Here is a 27,512-nt window from a genome sequence, read left to right on the forward strand (position 1 = left end):
AAAAAAATGTGCTACTTAACAGTAACTACCAAGGTTCCTGAGATGTCTGGAACTCGTGACACAGTATTTATGCATACTGTATCTGAGAGAACCTACATTAAGAACAAAATGCCCTGGCAAACAGGAACCAGTTGCTCTTTGTTTAATTATAACTCTGGGCCCACAGACCTTACATGGAGAAATGCTGCTCAAATGGTAGCAAGACTCAGACTGTCCATGGCTTCTAATCAGAAATGAAAATGAGAACACTAGAGCAGCCAGGGACTGCTGGGATTGCAGGCTACGTGCTGCTGTGACAACTTGTGCCCCTTCAGGGCTAAATTATGTCCCACCCAGAACCATACGTATTTTTCTGACATGCTACTGTTATCAGACTCACACTTCAGAAGCTTTCAGATATGATGACTCGAGGAAAAGAATGTGAACTTTGAGGGCAGTGTGTTCATATCCTACCTGTGTCTCCAGATAGCCATCAAACCTTACTCACTTGTGAACTGGAGGTGAACATCACTTCTTCACAGTGAGGATTACCTAAGATAATGTGCATAAAGTAGCTGCCATACACGTGGCACACATCGATTTATGGATTATATTTTTTACTGCTAAGATACTATTGTAAATAGTATACTCTGAAATTATACCAGAAAATTGAGAGATACATTCCTAGTGATTGTGGTAAAACTGTAGGGAAATAATTTTTTACACTCATGGATAATCTCTGTTATAATGCTATGCTTTATTGAACTGTACTTAGAAAAGAAATCCCCCCAGGTCACCTTCAGCAGTCTCCAAGGTCCACCTCCAGAGAACCATTCAGTTACTAGTGTGTCTACGGGCTCAGCTTTGGGAACAGTGAAAATGATAAAATAATACACTCCTCAGTCTTTTTTTTCTTGCTAAGAATTGTTCTTCATGAAAGATATGTGATGGGCTAAGTAACAATAGGAATATTGGTTATCCATTGTGTTCCTGCTAAAGCACTTTGGGAGTCATCAGGAAAGAGAGCCTTGATTAAATTTCATGATTAATCAGAATTTGAATTCAAACTCTTTTAGCAAGTACAGGTTTAGGATTATTAAAAATATGACTTATAGGATCCACATCTCTATAAATGGAAGAACTGAAGAACTGTTAAGCTCTTAGTTTCATAGATGAGCAAGATCAGGTGGAGAGATTTAACTAATTCATCAACTGGCTTTCTGTAGTGGAGCAGTATGATTAAGGAAGAATGGCCTTAATATTTTCTCCATCAAATTTGACTAAATCTCACAATCAAATAATGTTCAGTGTTTAACTACAAAAATTCAGTATATTTGTATGAACAACAATTCCAAATAAAATGCATTATGCAAAGTGTAAGCACTAAAATCTGATGTGATTGGTGCTTATGTATGAAGGATTTGACCAGGGAAAACCATAGACCATGGATGATTATTACCTTTGGAATGTTATGCATACTCTGGATACTAGCTCATAATTTGGATAATCTGACTTGAAAGCAGGTGGTGATCCAAATTCTCTCTTCCAGGAAAAAAAATTAGGCTAGTTTTTTTTTTTTTTTAATTTAAAGGTATGCCAAAATTTCCTAAGTCCTATATGTATGTCTTCATAAATGTTCACAATTGGACATATCCATGCAATTGCCACCTAACAAAGTAAAATATGTACTAGGATTTTGTCATTTATATGTATCACCAATGTCTCCTGTATATGAGTTTCCTCTTTCCACTTTTAATGGATTTTTGAAGTGACAATTTTGATTTTAATATTGTCCATTTCCATGGGTGTCATTTATGATTAGTTCTTTTGGGTGTCAACTTTATTCAATCTTTACCCATTTTGAGCTCTCATTAACTTTTTTTCTCTAAAAACTTAATAGTTTACCTTTAATTCTTATGTCTATGTCCATCAGGAATAGAATTTTGTTATGGTGAGAGGTGGGGAGTCCTAATTCACTTTGCTTCATAGGATTTCAGATGACAGCACCATTTCTTAAAACAGATCATTTTTTTTCTTAATTGCAAGAAAATTCTCAATCAGGTGATCAGTAAATTTGACTTCTTTTTATCTAGACTTGTGTATCAGCTTCAAAATATCTTCATTATTAGAACTTCATAATGAGTTTTAACATGTGAGAATATAAGTCTTCCACCTTAACTATTGGCTCTTCGTTCTTTTTGAAATTTGGAGTCATTTCCAACACATGCACACACAGTCCTAGGATTTTCATTGATTTTATTGTACCACAGATCTATATAAGGGGAGTTTATATTTTAATTTTGTTATTTCCCAGCCATGAATATGCAGGTACATTCCTGCTTTTGTAGAGTACGTCTTTAATTCATTTCAGTAATTTTTTGTATTTTCAGAGTAGCTGTTTTAACATCTCCAATTTTTAGGTGATTTTTTTATTTTTATTTTTAGGTGACTAATATTTATTGGCTTTTAATTTCTTGTTGTAATTGTTTTTTTTCCCCTGATATGCTGCTGTTTTTATGTCGACCTTCTTAAATCTGTGTGCTATTTTATGTTGACCTTCTTAAATCTGTGTGTTAATTCTAAAACTGATTTTAGATTCTGAATTTTATCCTATTCAATTCTATTTTCTGTGAATATTCAGTATTTTGTTTTTTCTTTTTTAATTTAGAATTAAGTATTTAAATTAAAATTAATGTTCTAATTTAAAAAATATTTATGATTTATGATTCTGCTGAAACATTCACCTTAAGTTGCATTGAGGTAGTGATGGCAAATATCCTTGTATTTTTCAGACCACATTGAGGAAGAGTTAACATGTCACTGTTAAATGTGATGGTTATGACAGATTTTCAAGTAGATATCCCATATAACACATTAAGTCAATTTCTTCTCTTTCTGTATTCTAAAGTGGATTCTTGAAAATGATTACTGTGGTGTATATTTTATCAAAAGTAGTAGTTGTGTGCCTATGTGAAGAGTTGATTATGCAGGAGGAATTTACCTGGTGGAGTAAGTAATAATCTCCTAAAGGAAAAAGGAACTTCAGCTTCTGCAGGGCCATGAATGTGAACAGACTAGTTTGACTAGTCAAGAGACTAACTAATCTGAAAGTCATTCATTATAATGTTGGAAAGACATTATAAGTTCTTACCACTAGGAGTAATATTTCAACCTTAGCGTTTAATGTTTGTGATGTGTATTTGAAAGAGACTAGTTTGATAGATTAACAGTGATTGTTAAATGAGGGCCTAAGAACTTGAGATGGTAGAGGAATATTACAGACTTCAATCTAAAGAGTGTTAGAAGGAAAAGACAACAGGACTTTTGTGGTATGTTGATTAGAAGAGGATCTTAATATTAACTAAAAGTTAACATTCCAGGGAGTGGATGTTGATGGTTTCACACAGATCTGAATATATAACTGAAAAGAGGATTTATTGCATGGGAGATAAATAATGACTTCAGATGTAGATGTTGAGAACTGAGGCTGTCTCCTTACTAGACAGTCAGCCATTTGTGCGAGGGCACTATTGAACTACAGCTGCCAGTGTCATATTACAGAGACAGAAGAGGTAAGAAGATAGTGTTTGTTATGTTGTTCAGTGATTGATATATGTGTGGAAAAAAGTAAAAAGTGACGTAGGTGGGAACTTAGGCTTGCAGATGTTCATTTGGGGAGCAACCTGTAATGCACATCTTAAATTAAGCAGAATTTTGGAAGATTCCTCTTCTTTGGGAAGAAGAATCTTCAAAACAAGATCAGAGTGAAAAATCAGAAAAGGCCTTGAGATGAAGGGAGAGAATTTTCCAGATGCACATTGTTTGGAATGCTAAATACACATCTGTCACCAGAGACTTATCTGAAAGAGAGGGCAATCAAATTGTGGTTAATGACTTGTGATCACGAGGAACGACAAAAATTGTTATGTAGTATTAGAGCTAACAGAAAGTTAGCATTGGGGGAGATTATTCAGCGATTTTTAAGGTAGGTGAGAATGAAATGAGAACCCCAAAATGGTGAGAGAATATAAAAGCTCTGAAACAAAACCCAAAACCAAACAACAAAAAAATAAAAAACACCTTTAAAATGGACCTAGATTAGACCCGTATGCTCTAAAAGTTTTTTTTTTTTTTTTTTAATCAGTATGGCGTTTGAAACATTACTGGAGTGTGAAGCTTATGTGTGAAAATAAAAGAAACATCACTAAGCAGATTAGCAGCCAGAAGTCTTCAAGTTAAAGGAATGAATATATTGTGGACAAAGATTTATACACCGAAAAATCTCTAAATTGTGTAGACCTTGCTATTGTGTGGACTTGTGTTCGTGTAGCTCTGGTTGAATGCCTTTTTTCCCCAAACTTAAGTTCAAGGACAGTTTCATGTGTGTTTCATAACTCTAGTTTTGATTAGTAGCAAGTTGTCATCTACTTGATTCCCATGAACTGAAATATAGTTATTTTTATCCTCCACAACAGAACTTTTTGAAGATATGAACTGTGTCAGACTCCAACATTGATATCTACTATTTCAAGATTTATCATGTTAACTGAAAATAAAAATCTAACTGATGGACAAAAAGTGAGAGTTTGAACCCGGGGAGCAGTTCAACACATAATACTCTGAACTGTTCCAGCACACAGAGTTCAGTTTTTGTTTATGTAGGTAGGAACAGAGAATCATTGACATTGGAAAGGTAAATTATGGCCCTCCCTGGTGGCCCAGTGGGTTAAAGCACAGCCACTTTAGCATGAATCTGATCCCTACCCCTAGAGGTGACCACATGGCCTGGCAGACCTCTCCTGACCCACGCACAGATCACCTCAGCAGTGTGCTTTGTTGATCTGCCTGTTCTGCTCCCACTCTGTCTCTGGTGAAGTCTTTCGCCACCCCTGAGTCTCTGGCCTGTACCCCACTTCTGTATGCATACTTAAATAATAAAATCTTTTTTACTAAAAGGTAAATTATTCTTGGAGGACGCAATTTTTTGAGTTGCCCCCCACTTAAAGATATGCTGATGCTATCTGTTCACAGAACAAAACAAAACTAACCTCTTAGTTTTTAAAGTGTTCACTACAGACATGAAAAGACTGTTAAGTCTTTTATTAGGGTTCCTTAGCCAATAGGGTGGATTGAAAGACTGAGTTTATTTTCAGGCAGTAGATCCCTGTATAGGCTACTGGCTGGTTTCCATTCTGAATTAGTCTATGTGGATGGCTTCACTTTCTCCCATGCTAGACGGGAAGAGAGGTAAGAGGAGAGGGGGGATTCTGGAAAATTGTACAGTATGTTCACAACCAGTGTTTTTCTAGCATACACAGCAGTTTCTCAAATTGTAGCATGCTGCCCCCCCCAACCTTTTTAAATCTCAGAACTACATATGAGATCTTTTTCATAGTTAACCTCCAGCAATAAGGAGGGATATTTATTATATAAATCATAGAGATGAGTACATTTGATTAGGGACCTTTTCGTTTTTAATGTATTACCTATTTATATTTTAATGTCATTTTAAAGTTAACTTTAAAAACATTTTTCTGCTTGGGTGTTATGAGAATAACCTTGTTATTTGGTGAAATTATTAAGATTGTTTATTATTATGTTCATGTGAGTACCTTTAGATCAGAAAAGAATCTAATGTCATTTAGTTGCATTTAAACACTCTGAAGTGAGGGAAAACTATTGTGCCAGCATTATGATAAATAACTTTTGAAGTTATGTATTTTAAATGCTACCTTTGAAACAGACTCGAGCGCACAGATCAGAAACACTCCTTTGAAATGTGTTTTCATATTGAATACCCATTTATCAATGCAGTTTATTTCTGATGTAAAACGTTAGAATTCTTTTTGTGCCTATACACATATTTAGATGTCACTTAGGAGGAAAAGGAAGGAAAGATTTTCATTAAATTCTTTAATCTTGAATTTCATGTAGAAGATTGTACAAAAGTTCTAAAATCTTAGAAAATCTTCATTCTTATAAATCTGTAGACTTCCATCACCTGCTTGCAACTGCTTAGATGATATTTGAGTTCAGCACTAATTTTACTATTTTTCAGTTTGCAGATATTTCTTATAGCCTTTTTAAAAATAAGAACCTATCATTGTCATTCTCAGCAAATCTTTGATTTTCAGGTATCATTTAGATATGAGAGAAACATATGGTTATGTGAGCCATTTGGCAGTTTAGTAATTTGCTCATCACTGACAACTACTAGAATTTGATTGTGTATTTTATTTGTTATGCTGATCGATATTGTTACACAGATTATGAACTACATAGGGCAAGGAGTGTGATATCTAAATATACTAACAGCCAAAAGTGTTGTTTTGTAAGGCACTTAGCAGCCCATGAGATATTCATTACATATATTAAATAAATCCTCATGTTGTTGTGTCCCAATGTCAAAAATGTTAGTACCATAAATCTATTTTGTTTTTTGATTAATCTTTGAAATCATATTGTTAAATTTGACTAGGCTAAAATTTTCTTGGCTTCAGATGTGTAAAGAGAGTGAACATAAAACTAAAGTAAGAATATGTAAGTCTGGTATTTTCTAATTATTGTAAAATAGTTTGAGGATGCAAATTTCATTTAAATGTCAGCTGTAATTATTTGTGTGCCATTTGTTTTTCTGTTCAGGTTTTACAGTTTGATGGAATGTTTTCTCCACAATTCAATAAATATTTGTTTTATTTCACATAAATTAATTCAAAACTGGATAAGAGCAACATATTTTAATCGACTATTCTGTGATGGATTAGAAAATAAATTTACTCCCTAAGAAAACTGTTTACTATGCATTTGAAGGGATTTATCTTTCTTAACAGTGGCAAGCTAGACCTTAGAAGGCAACAATTAATAGGAAAGCTTAACATGTGTACTGCATACTAATTAGGGAAACTTGTTTTTCTTGACCATGCCATATATATTTAGTGTAGAAAATTTGTAATTATCCCACTACATAAATATATAATGTATGTATAGCTACATATATTTAGCTGTGTTTGTACAGTACCCACTGACATAGTCTTAGGCTGTGTAAATGAGGCATTTTTAATTGGCACCAAATATGTGTTCATTAAAACTTTACTTTCAGTTTTTTAAAATTTGCTTTTTTATGTCTCAATCACCTAGCCACATTATACTTAAAGAAATTGCTGAGAACTGATAATGGAGATCCATACATAGTCTGGCAGTTGATTATTTCCTTTCTCCTACCAACCTCTTAAAAATTCTAAAGATTTTAACATCTTTAGCATGATGATTTAAAACACATCTTGATAGAAGCTTAAGAGGGGATGTCATTAGGAATTAGGAAATGTTCTTCAGATGGGAACCTAAACTTGTGTGCGATCAAGTTATTTTTGGCAGAATGTGGTATGCACGCAGCAGTTTGACACACAAGTGCAAATGGCACGTGCCCACATTAGTGTTACAATCCAGGTCACATAATGCAGACAGATGACAGATTGTACTAGGCAGTACTGATCAGGTTTTTGACCGTGCCATCCTGATATCATGGCAGTTTCACTTGAATATGAGCATACCATAAACTACTCTTCAGGTCATTTTATTAAGCACAATGTATGTAAAAGAAATGCTTAATTCATTTGTTGTGGTTACATTCATTTAAAAGTGTATTTGTCCTGTCTACATTAAGTGATGGGGTGCAATGGAAGCTGAAAACAGATTGAAAGAGTAATTTTCATGTTAGTGTGCTTTTGTTTTATTTCCTTGCTTGGAAAATGGGCTCTTTGTTTAGTGAACTCTGTTCTTGAACAGTTGCTCAAACTTCTGGCTATACCTTTCTCTAAGTGGGGTCTTAATTCTTAGTTTGCCTTTTCTATACTAATGCCTATTTTAATATGCTTCCTGGGTAGAAGCATAATTTCAAAGAGCATAAAGGAAATAGGGAGGAGCAGCTTGATCAATCGAGAGTTTTCAGTTGGTAATATGTAGTAGAATTCTGAGGGAATCTTTTTTAAAGATTTATTTATGCATGCAAAAACTGGGGTGTAGGCCAAGGGGAAGGGGTGAGAGGATTCACCAGAGACAGAGTGGGGAGCAGAACAGGCAGATGTACTTTAATACAGTGCAGAGGGGAGCAGCAGGTGAGACAGGAGCAGTCTGCTGCGCCATGTGGGTCATGTCATCTCCCTGTCTGGGGATTGAACTCATGCTGTAGGGGCTGGTGATGGTATGATAGCAGGGTCTTTAACCCCTGTACTACCAGAGAGGCCTCTCTGAGGGAATTACTATTGAATGTACTTAATTACTGCTCTTGAATTGCCTTTCTCCCAATTTTCCTAGATACTGAATTCCTGTAAAGGATCAATTTTACACACTATTCTTTGAAAACTTAGAGTGGAGATTGCATCCTCTGTTTATTCCTATGGCCTATCTTCCTGTAAGAACAAGCAGGCAATTATGACTGAAGGTGATATCAAGGAAATTTAATTAAGTCCAAAGAGATCATTCTTTTTCCTAGTTTTCAGGAAGGACTGAGTGGAAGGAGGAGGTTGGGAACTTGAGTATAAATGTAAGGCGTAGGGGTGGGTCTGACATGTGTTGAATACTTAGCTTCTGCCAGAAGTTTGGTATGTGCGTTGTATACATTCTCCTTTTCCAAATTCCTAACCCAAGGGTGGGGTGGAAGTGTTATCATACCAGTTTAATAAATGAGGAAAAGGGGGAATGTGGACGTTAAGAGGACTTGTCCCAAATCTTAGTACCCCAGAGAAGTAAAGCTGTTGTGTCTTCTGCCTGGAGTTTGGGCTGGTGCTTTTCCATGACAGTACACAGTCTTTCTCACGTGAAGTGGAGTGTGTCATTCATTCATATTAGTTGCTGAAATTCTGGAAGAATAGAAGAAGAGCTCTTGACATTTCTGTGACCTGAATTGCCTTGATGAGTCATAGGAAGGAGGTGGCACTTTATGTCTTGATTTCTGTACCAAGGAAGAGAAGTAATACTAGAAAGAACTGTGTAATTCTAAATATGACTAGGAAATTGTCAACACGGAGGTTTTTCCTTCTCTTCTGTCATTCATCAGGTGTTTACTGCAATGATCTTGTGTTCATAAATGTAATGGAAGTTGGGTTACATACTTTGAGAATAGTGATTTATCTCTGTACTCCACCCTAATTGAAGTCATATTTATTAAAAGTTTCAACATTCTCAAGTGGATACATAGAGAAATGTTTACTTTTTTACTCTTTAATCATTAAAAAGTACATATATTTGTATATAGACTACTTAGAATATGGAATACATAGACTCCAAGTGAAAAATAAAGAACCGTCTTTTTGTATTTATTATGAGGGACATCTCTACAATCATATAGTTACATAGACAAGTCCTGATGACTGACTACCTGTGGTGTGTATTAAGAAAATGTCCAAACTCTGGTTTGCTGCTCTATGGAGAATGATGCATATACCTTGGAAATCGTGTGTCTTTTCTCTGCACTGAGGCGTTTCATGCTGTACAAGTTCAGAAGAGATGCGGTAGGTGTCACCTGTCACCTAGCAACAAGCGTACTGCTTTGTGTCTTCAGTGTCTCTTTTCATTTTAAGTCAAAATAGCTATAAAACGTAGCACTTACATTTGCATTTATCTCCAGAAATATTTAGATTAACCTTCAAATATTTTTAGTTCCCAAGATAGCTCACTGTGACAGGTACAACAGAAATAACTTTAAATGAAAAAAGGCAACTTATATGTCAGAAGCCTTGATGTGAAATAAGGCCAAGCCAACATGCCTCTGTTGTACAATATCTCAGACTGAAATGCACAAAGCCTGTTTGTGGCGTTCCCTAATTGCCTTTAACAGTTATGGTAACTGAATTGAATATGTATATAAACCTTATTACTTGACTCCCCCACCCCCACCCCAGTATTTGAAAACACAGGCTTACGGCTAATGAAGCAATGATTTGTTAAGCTGAATCTAAAAGACAGAATTCCAAATGGGAGCGCTGTATCAGCACCAGAATTCAATTTACTTGAAACAGAACAACTAAATTACCTTTGGGCAGAGAGTGGAATACCCAGACTACTCACATGCCTATAAACATCTCTAAAACGTGTTTCTCTGCCTCTATTTAAAGATACATAAAAGGATTCTCAGAGGAACTAGCAACAAGTGTACTTACGGGTCCCGAAGTATTTAGAATGTATTAAACACTAACCTTTAAAGACTGAGAACATAATAGATCATTTAAGATGTGATGAAGAGCCAGTAACCTGTACTGCAGGGTAATATAATGCCTGTGCTCTGAGGTAATTATTCCAAAGTAACTTCTTGTTCATTAAGGTGGCTTGCAGCCACTTTCCTTCTGGCCAAGGTCATTTCTATTGTCCAGGATACTGTCTTTGAATTTTAAAAGAAGCTGACAGACCATGGGTAGAAATATTAGGAGGGCAAGAGTTAACAGTGAAGAATTTTGAAAATCATTCTGCTGGAGAGGCAGGTATAACTAGAATTTCTCTAGACTCATCACTAGAACATTCGTATATACCCATGGCTTACAGCAAGCGTATTTTTGTTTAAAAATAAATTTAAAGTATTTTCCCAAAAGATAGCATTGTATGGCAGTTCTTATTTCTCAAGGTTATTTTTACACTGAAATTAGTTAACCAGCTTTTTGAGTTTCTTCACCTGACAACTGAAAATCATTTTGAAAGCTAGGGGAGTGAATTACAGCTCCATGTGCATTTTTTGTCTTGTAGTTATGGGTTTGTGTGTGTGTGTGTGTGTGTTTTAATTTTTGAGTGTCTTTTCATACTTGTGTGTCCTGGGAAGCTTTGCTGGATATATTCACAAATTTATTTAGCAGAGCTTAGTTATGTTTTAATTAGAAAATAAATGTGATATTACCTGTTATTGGAAGTGGGCATTTTTTCTATTTTTATATCATGGTTAGATTTTGATGGAGATTTAGGAAACAACCCAGGCATCTTCACATGAATAAAGGAATTAGAATCATCTTTTTTTTTCTTGGTCTCAACTTAGGGAAATCCATATGTACCCCTGCTGAATGGCCATTGATTAAAGAGGGATGACTTCAGAGATTACTGTATGGACATTACTTCACTTGGATAGGGGAGATATTATCCATGCTTCTGTAGAGAAAGCAATTGGACCTCCAAAATTTGCGATATATATGCTCGCACAGCTAGTAGATGACAACAAAGTTAGGGTAGGTCTTCTCAAATCTAATCTGTTTACATCTGCTGTCTTGTCTGCCACTTGAAGTATGCTGCTGCAGAATGGGAGTTAAAGACCATCTTGAGCAGCCTCCTCCTCCTTTGTTGAGGAGTTAGCATTGAATGAAAAACAATAGGTAGCATTGTGCCAGTATTGTTCAGATTAAAAAAAAAAGTGCATGTTTAAATTTTAAGTATGTCGAAGATAAGCTACATGAGCTGTGCCTTAAGATTTAGAACCCCAGCTCTGTGTGCATAAATAACAAAAGGAGGGCCTTTAATTTAACTTAAGAGGAAAAAAAAGATTGAGGACTAAGAGCTGTAAGAACTCTGTTGTTATCTAACTTGTTGCTGTAGGAGCCTGACCTCTGATCTTTATTGTCACATGGACCTTAAAAATAGTTCATGAGTTCAAGTCACAAAACTACTTTTGGGGAAAAAGTGTTGTAATTAGGATACTTAAAATTGTTATATACTGGGCCCTCCCTGGTGGCGCAGCGGGTTAAAGCACTGCACTGAGAAGCTAAAGCCACTTCCGCATGAGTTCGATTCCCGCCTGCCCTGGAGGCGACCACATGGTGTGGCAGACCTCTCCTGACCCACCCGCTGCTCCCCTCAGCAGTGTGCTTTGTCGATCTGCCTGTTCTGCTCCCCGCTCTGTCTCTGGTGAATCCTCTCACCCTCCGCATCTCTGGCCTGTACCCCAGTTCTGTACAAATAAATAAATATTTAAAAAAAAAATTGTTATATACTAAAATATTGTAAAATGTGTGATAGCATGCTATATAATTCACAGAACTTAATGTTTGTTTTCATCTCAGATGGAAGGAGCCCAAACATATAGATTATATAATTATGGCCTAAATTACTTAGGAAAGAAGTAGGTATATAGTTGTTGCAAAGGGAAGTTACTTTTATTTGATACTTCTTCATTTGTAGGTTCCCTCATTCCACAGATATTTACTAATAGCTTTACATTTGTTAAGTTCTTCTAGTTTGTAGTGGGAAATAAAGATGGGAATGACACTATACTAACACATCCTTTCTCTTTTGGTGCAGATATAAATTGGTATCATCTGTTTAATAAATGGTTTGCTTGTATATTTTGAGAGTCTGGGGGAAAATGCTATTATTTTGATCAGTATTTTGAGAAAATAACAAACGGTGCAGAGTACAACATTGAAGCATAATTGTGTTGGATGAGGGTTCCTGGTTGAAGCCGCATCCTGATAGATCTGTATTTGCCAGGAGAGGACATCCTTTCTAGCTGTATGAGGCATCCATCCAAGCTAGCAGAGACCCTGGTGTGTACACTTTATGTGGAGAGATGTATAAATGTTGTCTGTAATAAGAGTCACAAATTGTTAGATTAGATTAAAAATTGACAAGTAATAAAACTGTTTCCCTACCCTAGAGTAGTACAGATTTTGCAGTAAGAATGAATGAGTTGAATGTCATGTGAAAATGATCATGGTATATTGGATTGTGGGCTGAAATACAAGACCAGAATGTAAGTTTGAAACCAGGTTTTTGAACATTTTTTAATTGAAATAATATTGCATTATAATAGATAAACTTCAGTTCTGTATCATAAACCAACATCTTTATAAACAGTATTAAGCTCAATACTAAAGGTCCAGTTCTACCTTCACCATTAAAATTGATCTTTTGTAACGGATTTACAAAGGATCCCACATACTCCCTTCCCTTCTGGTAACCTTTAATTAGTTTTATCATCTGAAACGAGTTTTGAAGGACCTAGTACATTCTGCTCACAGTTGGAACTGGTTGCTCTCTCTATATAAAGAAGACTAGAAAGGAAAAGACATGTTTGAAAGGAATATGTTGTTGAAATTTTTTTGAGGCATATCTTACTATGCTGTCATAATTTAAAAAAGAATTATATTCTGGATTTCCAAAGAATATTTCAGTTTGTCACTATAATGTTAAAATACTGCATGAGTATTGTTTTTTAATTAGCATTTTTAGTAATAGTAAAAGCTCTTAATATGTAGGAGATGCGCTTTGAGACATAGGTTATATATACATGCATGAATATATCATCTGTGTAAGAGAGGTAGAATGGAGAGAGAGGTTGAAATGCAGTACCAGAATAAATGAAAGTTAAAGATCCGTTCCTCTTGTAGGCCAAGCCTGTGAAATTTGAATTCTTCTAGATGTGCTTTGAAGGGCTTGGAGTGAGTTCACTCTTTTCTGTTTAAATGTATGGAGACACAATCAAAGCAAATCTGGCCCAGTGCTATGTTATGTAGACATTGGCACAGACAGGGCCTGCTAACCAGCTTCAAGGCGTGCCTCCTCAATAGCATGCTTCCAAACCCTAAAAAGTAAACTGTGCCTAATAAGTTGGCTTCACTGAATGCCAAAGAAAATTTGCCTCATGAAGTGGAAATTCTGAAACAAGTTACATAATTCTGAGCGAGAAGGAACAGGAAGGCTTTCAAGATATATCCAAAAGGGGTGAATGGTATGTTTTAATCAGGCCTCAGTTGAGCAATATTTAGTTATATTTGGTGAGATCCAAGTAGTCTCATATATTTGAGAATGTTTAGAAACTGGATCAACCTTTAATTTTTTAAAAATTTATTTATTCACACAGAACTGGGGTACAGGTCAGAGGTGCAGGGGTGGTGAGAGTGTTCACCATAGTCAGAGTGGGGAGCAGAATGGGCAGATCGATGAAGTACACTGCTGAGGGGAGCAGAGGGCGAGACAGGCGAGGTCTGCTGCGCTGTGTGCATCACCTCGGCGTGGGGATCGAACTTACAGCCAGCTTTTCAGTGCTGCACTTTTACCCACTGTGCCACCAGAGGGCCGTTAATTTTTTTAATAAAGAGCATATATGATCATGATTTTTATTTTCTTTGTTGAGGTCACATAGGTTTACAACACTGTATGTGAGTCAGTGGTATGGAGTCACACCTCTGCAGGCACTGGAGTCCTCGCCATCGTCCATCCATGGACCCGCCGCCCTATGTATCCCATCCCTCGCCCTCCCACAAATAGCCTCGAAACACACATATTTAAAGTTACTATTAATTGTCCGACATGGAGCCACTAAAAAGTACTCATATGCATTATCCTATACATTTGTATCAGTTATTTACAGACAAAAGATGCCTCGCCCACCCACTCACGGAGAACAGTTTTACTTTAATCTCTCACTGAGATAAAAGTAACACAGTGCTCCAGGTGGGTTATTTATGAATTTCATTTCATATATTAAGTGACTGTTATTTATTCCCCCCAGTTTGAAATCTGTGATGAAATTAATTTAATTTTTGTTAAGGTGCCCTTGGTTTATAGCACTGCATATTATTTAGACATTGAAGCTACCACCTCTTAGATGTATGTTGCCACACCCTCCACCAAGACACCCATAGCTCCCTCCTTCCTTTCTCCACTATCTCTCCCGCTTCTCCCTCTCTGTAGCCTCGGTTTTACAGTCAGATTTCTAGAGTTTGGTTTTGGCTTGGGTATTCAATTTACTTTTGAACCAGTTTCTGCCATTTCACCCCACACATTTCATTCTTGTGCATCTCTTATACCTTCTTTTGCTCCCTCATCTTTGTCCATTTCTTCATTGTCTTGTGTCCACTCTAGGACCTAGTAGTGTCATAGCTGGTGTTCTTGTCTCTGGTCCCTTGTTTATCTGTTTTCCTGCTTACTTGGCTCCTAAAAAATAAGCAATGAAGGAAAAAATAGCTGCTGGCAATTTGTTCATGTTACACCACTAATCAAGATTTCAAAGAACTGCAGAATTAAGATTGTTTTCCCCAGTGGACGTATGTCATCAATGTGTAGAACCTTTTCTCAATATTGGTTTTTATGTGCTTTCTTGCAGGATCAATGTGACTCTAGAAACAAATGGATGAATGAATATCCATATGAAGAGGAAAACAGTAGAGGTTAGTCAACATTTCTAATTGTACTGAGAGTATTACTCTTTTAAACTTTATTTGGGGAAGCTTTTCTCTTTTGAACACTTCCTTGAGTGAAGATGATACAGAGGTCAACATTTAGACACCCACATCTCTCTGTAAAGTACAGCTTTTATTGATAACCCTTAAATATGAAGGTACTTCATATTTAAGGGGGGATAATCCTTCCCCCACCCACTGGTTTAGCTGTCATTAATTTCTAGAATTTAAGTTGTTGTTTTAAGATTATATATGTTAATGCATGTTAAAAATTTTACTACCACTTGATACAGTTGGTCCCTGTGACACAAGGGGAAAAAAAAAAAAACAGACTCAGCTCAATATATACATGTCAGTTCATAAAGCACTATTCTAGTTCCAGCACTGTGTGGTGTATGATTGCTCGGTGAGGTCAGCCTCTTTGCACTCACAGTCTTACTTTCCTCTGAGCAGTAGGAGTGTTAGGAACAGCTTTTAACTTTACTGTCTTTTCAGGTAACAACAACAATAATAAAAATCCGATATGGATTAGAGGGAAAAACAATTCTGTTAGTTTTATCAGTTAACAAATGCTGGAATCACTACTTTTGATAGTTATTTGAACATCCTTTCTTCTACATACTGGTTAGAATATAAAAATCAGGCATAATATTAAGAAAATTAGAATAAAAAAATCTTCTCCATTTCATAAGGTTTTTACACTGAGGAGAACCGGCTCCCAGACTCGCACCTTGTAATTTTTGATAGCTGTACAGCTCATACAGTCTCTTCATTGCCTTCCCATATTTACCTGCTATTTTAAATAAATCTACCCCATGTACTGTCTTCTTCTACTACCTCACTGTCACAGTTACTTAAAATTAATTTCTCAGGTTGTAGTTTTCATTTATATTTGTCTAGTTCCATCCTGAATGCTAAATTTGCCCCCTTTCTGGTATTTTTATCTGGGATAATTGGATACGTCTGGAGAGAATATTGAATGAGAGATAATCAGTAATCCCAAAGAGACTTATGTGTATACCAGTAATTTCTTTTATGACCTTGGTTGTACTTAAATGGATTGCATTTACTTTGTGAGAATTACTGCATGGTGTGCTTTTTTGTATGTGGATCAGTGGTGTGTCTGTAAACTGGGCTGATGGGTTGGATAGAAGTGCCTGCTCTATAGTATTTGTCAATTTTTGTGGTGTAAATAGGGTTGCCATGGCTGGTTTCAGTGGTTGACTTGAAAGAAACCTGTTAGTTGTAGAGATCAGTAGAATCATGTTAAGTTTATTATGACATAGAATGCAAGTATTATTTTTAAACTTTTTATTTAGCAGCTGCAAAATTGTGATAGTGAATATAGAACTAAGTCAATTTTAAGATAGGTCTCCAAAATGCCAGTTACAAATTTTTTTATTTGTTAATTTTTTTAAATTTTTTTAAAAGATTTATTTATTTATTCATATAGAACTGGGGTACAGGCCAGAGATGTGGAGGGTGAGAGGATTCACCAGAGACAGAGCGGGGAGCAGAACAGGCAGATCCACGAAGTACACTGCTGAGGGGAGCAGCGGGCGGGTCAGGAGAGGTCTGCCGCGCCATGTGGTCACCTCCGGGGCAGGCTGGGATCGAACTCATGTGGAAGTGGCTTTAGCTTCTTAGTGCTGTGTTTTAACCCCCTGCACCACCAGGGAGGGCCCGCCAGTTACAAATTTTAACAGTGCAGCTCTTTCTCTGTCTTTTAAATATTTTTGTTGCTACCTGTAGAGGTTATAAATCCTCTTCCTGAACATCATTGTACAGTCTGTATTTCAAGCACTTTAACATTTTCTAGTTGTCAAAGAGTATGAATTATATGATTGGATAGTAATTTCTCAGGAATCAATGCCTTCCATGTTCTCCACAGAGATATAAGACTTATAAATTAGATGGAAAAACCCAGTAGAATTTAATGGCTATCAGGAAAAAAGAAGTGTTTCTGTTGAATAGATGGAAGAATTATGTTGTAGTAAGGGAGTTTATACCCTCTGACAAATGAAAAAAAAAAAAAACTTAATAGGCTTTTTGTGTAGTGTGTAGTTATAATTTGTATTGTGGTTAAAGAATAAGACCTGCATATTTAAAATTGTTACTGTGACTTTAAAATCATTAATGTTGTATCAGATTTCTCAGGATTTGATGGGGGCTTTTTTCTATACTTGTCAATTTTTTTAGTTTCAATACGCTGAACAAAAACCCCTAATAATAAGTTGGCTTGCAAAATTCCTTAAAATTTCACAGTTGACTCGAATGAGCTGGAGATGAGCTAGCGCTGATAATTTCATTTATAAAGCAATCATTTTACGCATTCCTTAACACTACTCAGGCAAAGGCAGTAAATGTAAATTTTCTTGGCTTCTCTATACATAAAAATGGAAATGTTCTTCACTCATCATGTAAAATGTGTTTATCCTTTTCCTTATGTTAAATGTTGATATTATATTTATGTTTTCCTTCAGTTGTTATTCAAGTCTTATGTTTGAATGGATCATTGTTAGGTTTGTAAGTTTATACATTTTGACAAAGTCATTGTTCTAAAACTCATTTTATGACAGCTACAGAGAATTATTGTTTATTACACACCCTCGGGATAAACTCAAAGTATTATCATGATTGACTATAATATATCTGATTCATTCTAAATGTTTGTACCTCATAGCTTATGATTCATATGTTCATAAGTCTATAGAGGAGAGAACAATGTGTATTTCACTCAATGTGTTTGTCAAAGAGAATTTTTTCTTAACTTCTCTTTTTTGTAGTTTTGATCCGTATTTTCAGTTGCAGATGACTTAGGGCAGAGAATCCACTGACACCTGTTTTTAAGTCTTCTTGATCAGGTGCTGTTTGTTTCAACACAGGCAGTTTCAGGGAGAAAATTGCAAAAATGAAATTTTCTCTTTTCTATATTTCAAATGCATTGAGAATGTCACTATTAAGATGAAGTTTTAAAAATATCAGCAATGAAAATAACATCACTGTTCTCTGTGTAATGGAAAAGGGATTTGAATATGGCTCTGCAAGCTACATTTCTAGATTACCAGAAGTGATAAAATCTTGCCAAGAGCCAAAAATCACCATGTTGCGCCTTTTTGCCTAGGTTATAATATTTAAAAGCTTAAATAGCGTTTGTAAAATTTTTGTTGTGGCTATGCAAGTCTTAATTCAGTACATTCTTTGTCTGTCCTTTCCTTAAAACATGTTTACATTAAGTTCTTTCTGCTATGTTGCTCTTGAATTTGCCTCTTTGCTGTCTACAATTAGAAAATATATAACTCTCAAACGATCCCAGTTATCTGTCATTTCATGCTTGTAACTCTCATCAGAAAGTCTGGTCTACATACTCCTTAATATATTCCAGCAGTTGCTGTCATTGCAAAGACAGTGGCTTATTTGTGAATCTGGTTCCACAAACCTGGCTGGGCTCCATTTGTTTTCCAGGCATTTCAGTGTGTTTACCACGTGCTTCTCAGCAGCTGGTTTAGAGCAGGTGTTCAAAACATATGCATACATATACCCTGTCCAGCACATCAGAGCTCACATTTAAACTTTTGCTATGTGACTACCTCCTATGAACAGCTGCTTATACCGTCTAGCATTATTTGCAGTGGTTGGAGTTAAAGTCTGACATTTGGAAACCAAGAAGACAGTAGTAGCTATTCTGAGAAAACTTTAGTTTCCTATGAAAAATACTTGTTTTGTAATTGTGGAAAAATCCTTGTATGTATGTGTATGTGTATATGTATATATAGATGAGAAAAAGATATGGCTATAGATAGAATGTGGTTACTTTAAATTGCCTTTTTACAAAGTTCCAAGACTGACTCTTCACTCCGGATAGTAAAATTAACAGCAGCAATTCAAACTTTTTCCTTTTGAACCGAGCAGGCAAGGCTGCTTAGGAAACTGCAATGGATGTAGATGTTGTGTTGTCAGTGCTTCATATTCTTTATATAGAGTAACTGCCCAGACAGTAAGCATGGAATCAAGAAAGAACAGTCTTGGCTCCACAATTACATGTATGCATGCTCTTAGACCTATGACTTCTCTTTGCATCTAAATTTTCTCAACTGCCGAGTGAAACTAATAACACCTACCTATTTCAGGAGTTGTTAGGGGGCGATGGGGGAGTGAAAGAAAATATGAGATATTTGTGAAAACAATTTAAAACTAAAGGTGTGGGTGACATTGCTACTATTATTTTTATAACCTAAGACGGAGATTTCTGATTTTATTGTATAACTTCAAGTCACAGCATCAAATATTTTCAGAACTGGAAGCATTCCCTAAGACCCTTGATTCTAACACGTTTGGTGAGGGGCTACCTTCTGTTAAGAACTGGTTGGTTATTTTAGCATTGTATTGAGTTCCCGTTGAGATTATTTTTTGCGTGTGGTGATTGATCTTTTCCCAGGCATCTATATTTATATTAAAAGTTCCTCTTTTTATCAAACCAAATCAGTAGATTTTATAATGATAATAAGCTAAAAGGTATTTATATGTTCATGAATCACTTCACCTTTGGGTGTCTAATTTTGCCTTTTTTTGGAAAATGGGAACAAAATGATATACAGGGAAATGACATACAGGGATTATACATTTATTAAAGTATAGTGATGGCTTTATTGTTTGAAAAGATGATCCACAGCTCATTTTAAAATCTTTCAAGCATGCAAAGCCACATCACCTCCCTGCTTTCATACCTGTTAACATTTGGTAATTATTCATGTAGCATTTCTCCATCCACATATACAAGTACAAACAGCTTTACAAAAACAGGATCATATTTGTGTTTCTAATGAAGTTATATTTTCAATTTTCTTCCGTTATGCAAGAAATAAAAACTGAATTTTAACTGGAGGAATTTTTCATTTCAAGTTAATGTATTTTCACCAGAATGGCTCTATTACTTAAGAATTATGGAAAAAGAAACAACTGAATAGTGACTAAATTTAACTTTAAGCAGCATATCTTGACTATTATCCAAAGATGAGAAAATTAATGACATTTCTTTTTCACTCTTCTCTCCTCCTCATTTTACTGTTCTTTTGAAATTAGGGTTGTTAATACTTTGCTTCTGATTGCTAACGAAGATTAAGAAAGTTCCTTAGTCTTGTTATTTTTTTCAGAAATATGGCAATATGCTTTGCTGTTAGCTGGCATGTGCTGTCACTGTGAAGACTGAAGCAAACTGATCTTTCCACTTGTTCTTATTTTGCTTCTTGTTCAGATGTTCATGGACTATTTTTAGTAAGCTAGAAGCTCAGTAACTTCATTGGTTTATCTTGTTTTTTCAATCATTCTGGATCATTTTCTCTTGGATCCTGCCCTTAAACTCTGAGTGCAGTCCTTTTATATCTTCAGATTTAAAAATTATATTTACAATTTGTTTTCCGCTTTATTTTTTTCTTCAGTAACCCTGAAAAGACATTGAATGATTTGCCTAGTTTTCTGGTCCTGTGGTCATCGTCGTTAGCTTTTTAATTTCACTTGCTGTTCTTCCCCATTCTTTTCTTACTGTGCTTCTGGTCAAATTATGAATGTTAGTTCCCAGGGTGGCTTTTCATCTCTAATATTTCATAACTCCATTGGCTTATTTTCATATCTTGTATTTTATTCTTTGACCCTTTGTACTTCTTTCTGAACTCTTGTAACTGCCTTTGACATTTTTTAAAAGACCCCTTTTTCTATATTTTTGAGTGTATGAAGTTTTATTTGTCTAAATTTTTCATCTGTTTCCTTTGGTAATTCCTCCTGTGATATTTCTTCACTGACCTTTTACTTACATTTTTCTCTTGCTTTTGATATTTACAGCTTTTATGCAGTTGCTCTGTGACTACTCTCTGACTCTTACCCACCTTTAAATGTGGCCAGCATTTGCCAAGATTGTAGGTAATATGGTGGACACCCACAGTGTGCTTCTGAGCTAGATGAATCCTAATCGTCAACATAAGTTTGTTATTTCAGCTGGTAAGTAAAGGTACCACGTCTAGTCATTTGTTTCATGTACGGCAAAGTCCCCCAAGACAAAAGACTCTTTTTCTCTTTCTGCTATTCCAATAAAACCACTTTACAGGGCAGTCGGACTCTTCAAAGTCTGAATCTGTGTGTTTACTCTTATGTCATCACTGTCTTCACTGTCTTGACTTTGATAGAACTTTCCAAACTATGAATTTTATTTGTGGGAAATTCTGCGTCTTACTCAAGGTCTGAGGGGATATGTACCACCCTGGTGGCCTCCCAGATTGCAATCTTTGCCAGATAGGCTGTGACGGGCAGTCTGTGTTGTGAATGTTTCTACTTTTACAGATGATGGGCTCCCCCCATCCCTTGCCCCCCCCACCAAATATGCTTTATAAACAAATTTGAGTGGGTTTTAAAGGAGAGGTATAAAAATATCTTCACACTGCACTATGTTTGGATGCATGAGGGACACCTGGAGAGTGTTAGATTTGCCAGCGTTAAAGACCTTGGCTCTGGACTCAGACTGCCTGGCTTTCCATCCTGGCTCTGCCGGGGTTTCCCCTGGCTTCTCTCTCTCATGTGTCATCTCTCTGATCTCTATTATTATGATGATGAAGATTATGATTCCTGTTAATTATGTTTAGAATGTCGCAGTGTGGCTCTTAGAAAAATATGCCTTCAGGTATGTGTGTATGTGTGTATTCATTTCATTGAAGATGTACTATAGGAGATGCCCAAGGAATTCAGTCCTTGAGTTCCATTCCAATACTGAGAACCAGGGGAACTGTGGTTTAATCAGAACATGAATGTGCTCGCATAGATAGGCAAGAAAGATTCAATCCTCCTTCTGCTTTTCCATTTGGACCCTCAACAGATTAGACAATGCCCAACCCACATTGGGGAAGGTGGTCTACTGAGTCCACCTATTCATCCTGACACATCCCCATGAGCACATCCTACCAGGAAGTAATGTTTATTCTGGGCACCACATGACCCATCAAGTTGACACATAAAATTAGCCATCACACCCTTCCTTGGTGTGATTCAATTCAGCAGTCATATATTTAACTTTCATTATCTGTTGGACACTGAGCTACAAAAACAAATTATATTTAGGTCCTAACTGTCAAGGTTTTTTTCAGAAACAGTCAAATAACTTACTAGAGTTTGATGTGATTAGTGCTACGTTGTTTATAATAAAACCTAGGGAGTTGAGTGTGGACCATGGACTACTTCACATAAAAGGGTATTTGACCCAGACTTGAATAATAAATGGAGGGGAAGAAATAGGAGCAACCAAAAATATTATACTTTTTTAATAAGCATTCTTTACAAATATAATGTGCAAAGGTGTATTTTATTTTCTTTGAGTACAGAGCACCATGAAAATTTTCTTCTTGACTTTAAAAAACAGAGTAAGAGTGATATCATTAATTTTTTCATCCAGAATCTGTTGAGATTTGTGTCTAAATATTACTCTTTCTACCGCAGTCTCTTTCTGCTCCACTCTGTCTCCATTTCTTTTTCTCTCTCTTTTGCTCACATACTCTCTCGTGTTTTTACTCTCTTCTCTGATTATATATTTTAATTTTCTAATCACTTGATTATGGTGGTTTTAAGCTGATTTATGTTATCCTACTTAGAATATTATTAGTGTAGTTTTTATAGTATATTTCATGGGAAAATTTTAGGAGTGATCATAAAAGGATATGAACATCTTTCAAATATTACCGTTTATTTAAATTATAGTATTAACACAACATAATAATTGATTATTAAAAGCAATTATTAAAGTATAATATCTAGATGGTAAATTTTATGTTATCAGCATCTATAAATTTTAACAAATAGTAGCTTCTTTCAACTTTCTCAAGGAGATATTAGCAAAGAATTAATTTCTTACTATTCTCTGAAGACTTCTGTTTAATAAAATTATGGATTATTGTCCAGTATTATTATATACATGGATTATTACTAACTTAACAATGAATGTGATTCTTTATCTCATACATAATTAGTTCTAAAGTATACATTACAATCTAGGGAAAGTAAAACAGAGAAATAATCCAGCATATGAGTCAATGGATTATTAATACTCTACATGCTCTGCTTTTCTGGAACTCATTCTTGCTCTGAATTCTTTATCACTCAGGGTTTGATCAGAGTTAACAGAATCCTGAGAATGGTATAACTATGAGATTTTTTTGTTTGTTTATTTAAATAAGAATTTTAACTCATATAATCCTAGAGCTAGTTTAAGCAAGTTATGTATATGAATAATCTATCTGTATTTTTGGTACTAGATCTGAAATTAGCAGGCCAGGTTGGGAGGGAAGGAGTAGCAGGCTATACAGGAAGGCATTCTGGAAACTGAGCATGAGTCAAAGTCCACAGAAGTTTCACTGTGAGCTTGCTAACTCAGGGATGTTGGAAATTCCAGGAGAAACTGGCATCCTGCACTGAGTCAAACACATCATGGCCTAAGAATCAGATAGTCTGGCAGAGAGTCCGCAAGAGCTGTGGGTTAGCCCTGTGGGCCAACAATGGTGCGTGCTTATCCACATCATCCTAGTCTCAACGATCAGAGACTCGCATCACTCCATCTCTGATATGAAACACACGTGACTACTTCCGCACTCAGCCTTCCAAATCTTGCCAAGATGTCTCTATAACCCAGACACTCGATGCATGAAAGCATACTGAGCTAGCTGTGTCGATACGGTTGAGGCCCCTGTTGCCTGTTCACTTGTTTCTCCTGTATAAGTAGCTACCCTTTTCTCCACCTGAGTGTCATAGATCATATACTTCATTTCAGTGTTACCCTCTTTCCTTGATTCTGCCAGTCCTGACTGAGACACTGATTGAGGGCCCAGCCTTGTAGTGGAATTGATGTTTCCCTTTCAAAGAAAGAATGTTCATCTGCCTGGAGTCAGTTTTGAGGTCTGTTCAACTTTTGAGAAAACACAGGCTCATTTGTGACCATTTCTATCTTCACCTGGTTCTCAATGCAGTCACTGGTGTAGGCAGTGGCTTAGACTACTCTGCTGCCTGGACCCACCATAAACCTGTGGCCTGTCAGGTCTAGGCCAGGGCCCCATGGCTGCAGGGGCTATAATTGAGGGCATAGGAAAGACAGAAGCTAGTTTTGCATGGTAGAAATACATGCATTGTCTTGACATTTGATGCTTCTCCCAGTAGTGAAACTTAGAGCAAAATTTTGAGCAAGAATAATGTCAGTGTATATGCAGAGTAGGAATTAATACTGCCAGGGCCAACGGTGGTAGATTGGTTTGACAGGCAGCACCTGGAGGACAGAGTGCTGGAAATGACCAATAAAGATGCGCTAACCATGGAGGGAGGAACAGGGTGGACTGTTAGAGAGCCAAGGACACCACCAGTGGCATTTGGGGAGTGGAAGGAAAGCCAGGGCTTCACAACTGGGTGGGGGTGACAAGTGACTTTGTCTCACGTGTCAACTCTTGTGTCTTGGTGAGGCTTCCTGGAGTTCTGTGCTGAGCAGTGGCTCAGGGCCAGGAAATCCTGCACAACTGGACTTCCTGCAACAAATATAAAGGGAGCAGTTGGGGAGATGCATGAAGGTAGACAGAGAGGGTACTAACTAGCTTCTTCCTGGATTCAGCGAGGAATTTAAAGGAAAGCCTTTGAAAACATGCTGGCTTCAACTTCCAGAATCCATTCACAACCATAGGAAGGATTTGATACTAATTTGTCACTTAGAGAAAATTCAGAAATTGAATTTTGAAACTGAGAATAAGGAAAATTAGGTTGGGAAAAAAAATGACAGTTACTGGTAGAACATACTAGTTCATATTTACACATTCATATACTTTATGTGTAGGGGGTAGAGGAGAAGAGTAATAGAAATTCTAATTTATAGGTGAATGCTTCCTAGGTTTTTCTGAGTTTAGGTTACATTTTTAATTTAATTGCTCAATTATTTTAAAATTGAATTACAAAAATAGCCCACCTTAAGCACCATGGTCATGTGAATTAAGATACTTTATCTTGTTATTCACATTATAAACTTATTTTATAATGGGGCGGGGGTCGCTGCTTCTGATGGAAACTAACATTGCCAACCAATCGATATGAAGGATGGAAAATGTTATCTGTAGAGTTTATCACATTCATATTTGTAACTTCCTCTCTCTACAATATATTTATTGTAAAAAGGAGAAAATGGTGGAAATGGGTGGGGGTCTGGCTGCTGGCCAGATTCCTGTTTCTGGGTGCGATAACTTTTATCAGTTGCCCAATATGACATGTATAGTCATTAGTGGCAAAGCTGCATATATCTAATGTGTTTTGTAACGTTCACATCACTTCTAAAACTTTAATTTACAGTAGAAGTTCCCAGTAGAGAACATATTATAAGGATGTACTTGTGAAGATATTTGTATGGGAACAGGACAGAGTGATTGCAGGTATAGGATAGTATACAATTAGAAGATACATTTACTTTAATAATTTCTTCTGGACTTTTATTAGAACTTTTATAAGCTTATTTTTCTAAGTAGATAATTATTGCAGCCTCACCTAAACTCTCAACTTTCCCTAAGAGACTGAAGAAAACTGAGATGAAGGTTTTCTCCACGATCTGAAAGCAGGATGTTCCTATTTAGTACATCCTGCTTGGTAGGTTACTTTTCTGGATCCAGGAATGCTATTAGCAGTAACTTACAAGTATCCTCCCCCCACCCCACCCCCAGCATTCCTAGCCATCAAATAACCTAGCAAATGATACCAAAGAGGAAAATTCTGCTTAAAAATAGTGGGGAAACCTGTAACAGATTTTCGGAAATCGACCTGGTATACAGCTTGGCAATTCTGAAGCTACTGGCCAGTTTGGTGCAGGTAATTAAAAGAGTCAGAGAGAGAGAAGAATATGAGATTTCTGTGAGCATCAAAGAAAGAATTGACTCCATTTCCTTGGAGCTAATCAGTTATACAAGAGCTGCTTTCTTTTTTTGGTTCTACAAAAACAATATATGTTGTTGTTAATGTAAGAATTTATAGTGAAAATTTTTCTACTGCTTTTGAATGAGAAATTAAATCTCAGTCTTTCTTTGCCTGTGTGATACTGACATACTGGTAAAGCTCTAACAGAAGCTGCTGGTAACAACAGTTGCTCTTTCCACATTGAAATATGTTGGCAGGGTGAGAGGGAAAAGTAAGTGGGGGCAGCGGGTTAGCTCATTGTCTTTGGATTTATGTCAGCTCAGTCTTGTAAAGCAGAAGGATACAGGGTCTGTGCTTCAAGGAGATGCCATTGTTGGCATCAAGGGCAGGTTCCTAAGTAGTGCTGAAAATTTCCAACCTGTATTTTACAAACATAGAAATTTGGAATTGGACAATACTGTAAGAATTTTCTCATTCAACTGGATTAATGTAAATAAGAAAAAGATCAATAAAAATGAGGCTATTTGTTCATGATTACATAGTCCATTATACACTGGGAGGGTTAGGACAAAGGACAGCAAATTAAGGTTATGTTTTCTTGCAATTCACCGATTTTAAAAATCCAATATAAACACGTAGATTTGATATTTTGAGGGGAAAAGTTTGACTTTAGAACCTAACCGGGTGGAAAATGACAAAAAAAAAAAAAAAAAAGCATTTTCCTAAGGATCTACCTGACACCCATTGCTGATGCCATGGTATAATACTCAGTTTTTACTGTTTTGGTTATAGTTACATATTGTAATAAATATGAAGCAAGTACTTTCCTACACTAAGTGTACTACAGTTATTAGTGCATGCATTTGAGATAACCAAATAATTTCATATTGTGGCATCTAGCAACATAGCTTATAAAAATGCAATTTTTTTTAGATTAGTAAATTGAGTGTTCAGAAGATTTCCCATCTACCCTCTTTTGTTATGTTTTGTATTAAGTTTTGACTCTAGTGTTAAAATAATTGATTGCATTATATGATGAATAAAGCAAAATCTAGCCAACTAAAAGTCACTTATTTTCAAAATCAGGATATTTTGAATATACTTAATGTTAAGAGTAAACTTATCTGTTTGAAAAGAAGTTAATGCTTTCTTGACATTGTATTTGATAGATAAAAATATCTAACAAATATATAAGTTATAAGACATAAAATCAGAGAGAAGCTCAACTTAAGAAATAGAAAGTTTCTAGGGCTCTCCCTGGTGGCACAACAGGTGAAAGCTACGCGTTGTGAGATTCTCTGAAGCCACTGCAGTACCAGTTTGATTCCTCGCTAGGGAACTGACCGACATGGTGTGGCAGACCTCTCCTGACCCGCCTGCTGCTCCCCTCAGCAGTGTATTCCAGTAGATCTGCCTGTTCTGTTCCCTAATCTGTCTCTGGAGAATCATCTAACCGACTTCACCTCTGGTCTA

General features: G+C 36.2%; 1 protein-coding gene across 1 annotated transcript in view; it reads left to right on the forward strand.

Annotated features, from left to right (window-relative positions):
- Positions 1–27,512, forward strand: part of KLF12 (Kruppel-like factor 12) — a 371,693-nt gene that overhangs the window by 106,799 nt on the left and 237,382 nt on the right. Inside the window, exon 2 of the mRNA XM_004680096.2 lies at positions 15,056–15,119. Coding sequence (XP_004680153.1) covers positions 15,087–15,119 — 33 coding nt within the window. The 5' untranslated portion in view covers positions 15,056–15,086. The remainder of the gene's footprint in view (positions 1–15,055; positions 15,120–27,512) is intronic.

The sequence above is a fragment of the Condylura cristata genome, unplaced genomic scaffold (genome assembly GCF_000260355.1).
Source record: "Condylura cristata isolate star-nosed mole 26May11 unplaced genomic scaffold, ConCri1.0 scaffold00010, whole genome shotgun sequence".
Lineage (NCBI taxonomy): Eukaryota > Metazoa > Chordata > Mammalia > Eulipotyphla > Talpidae > Condylura > Condylura cristata.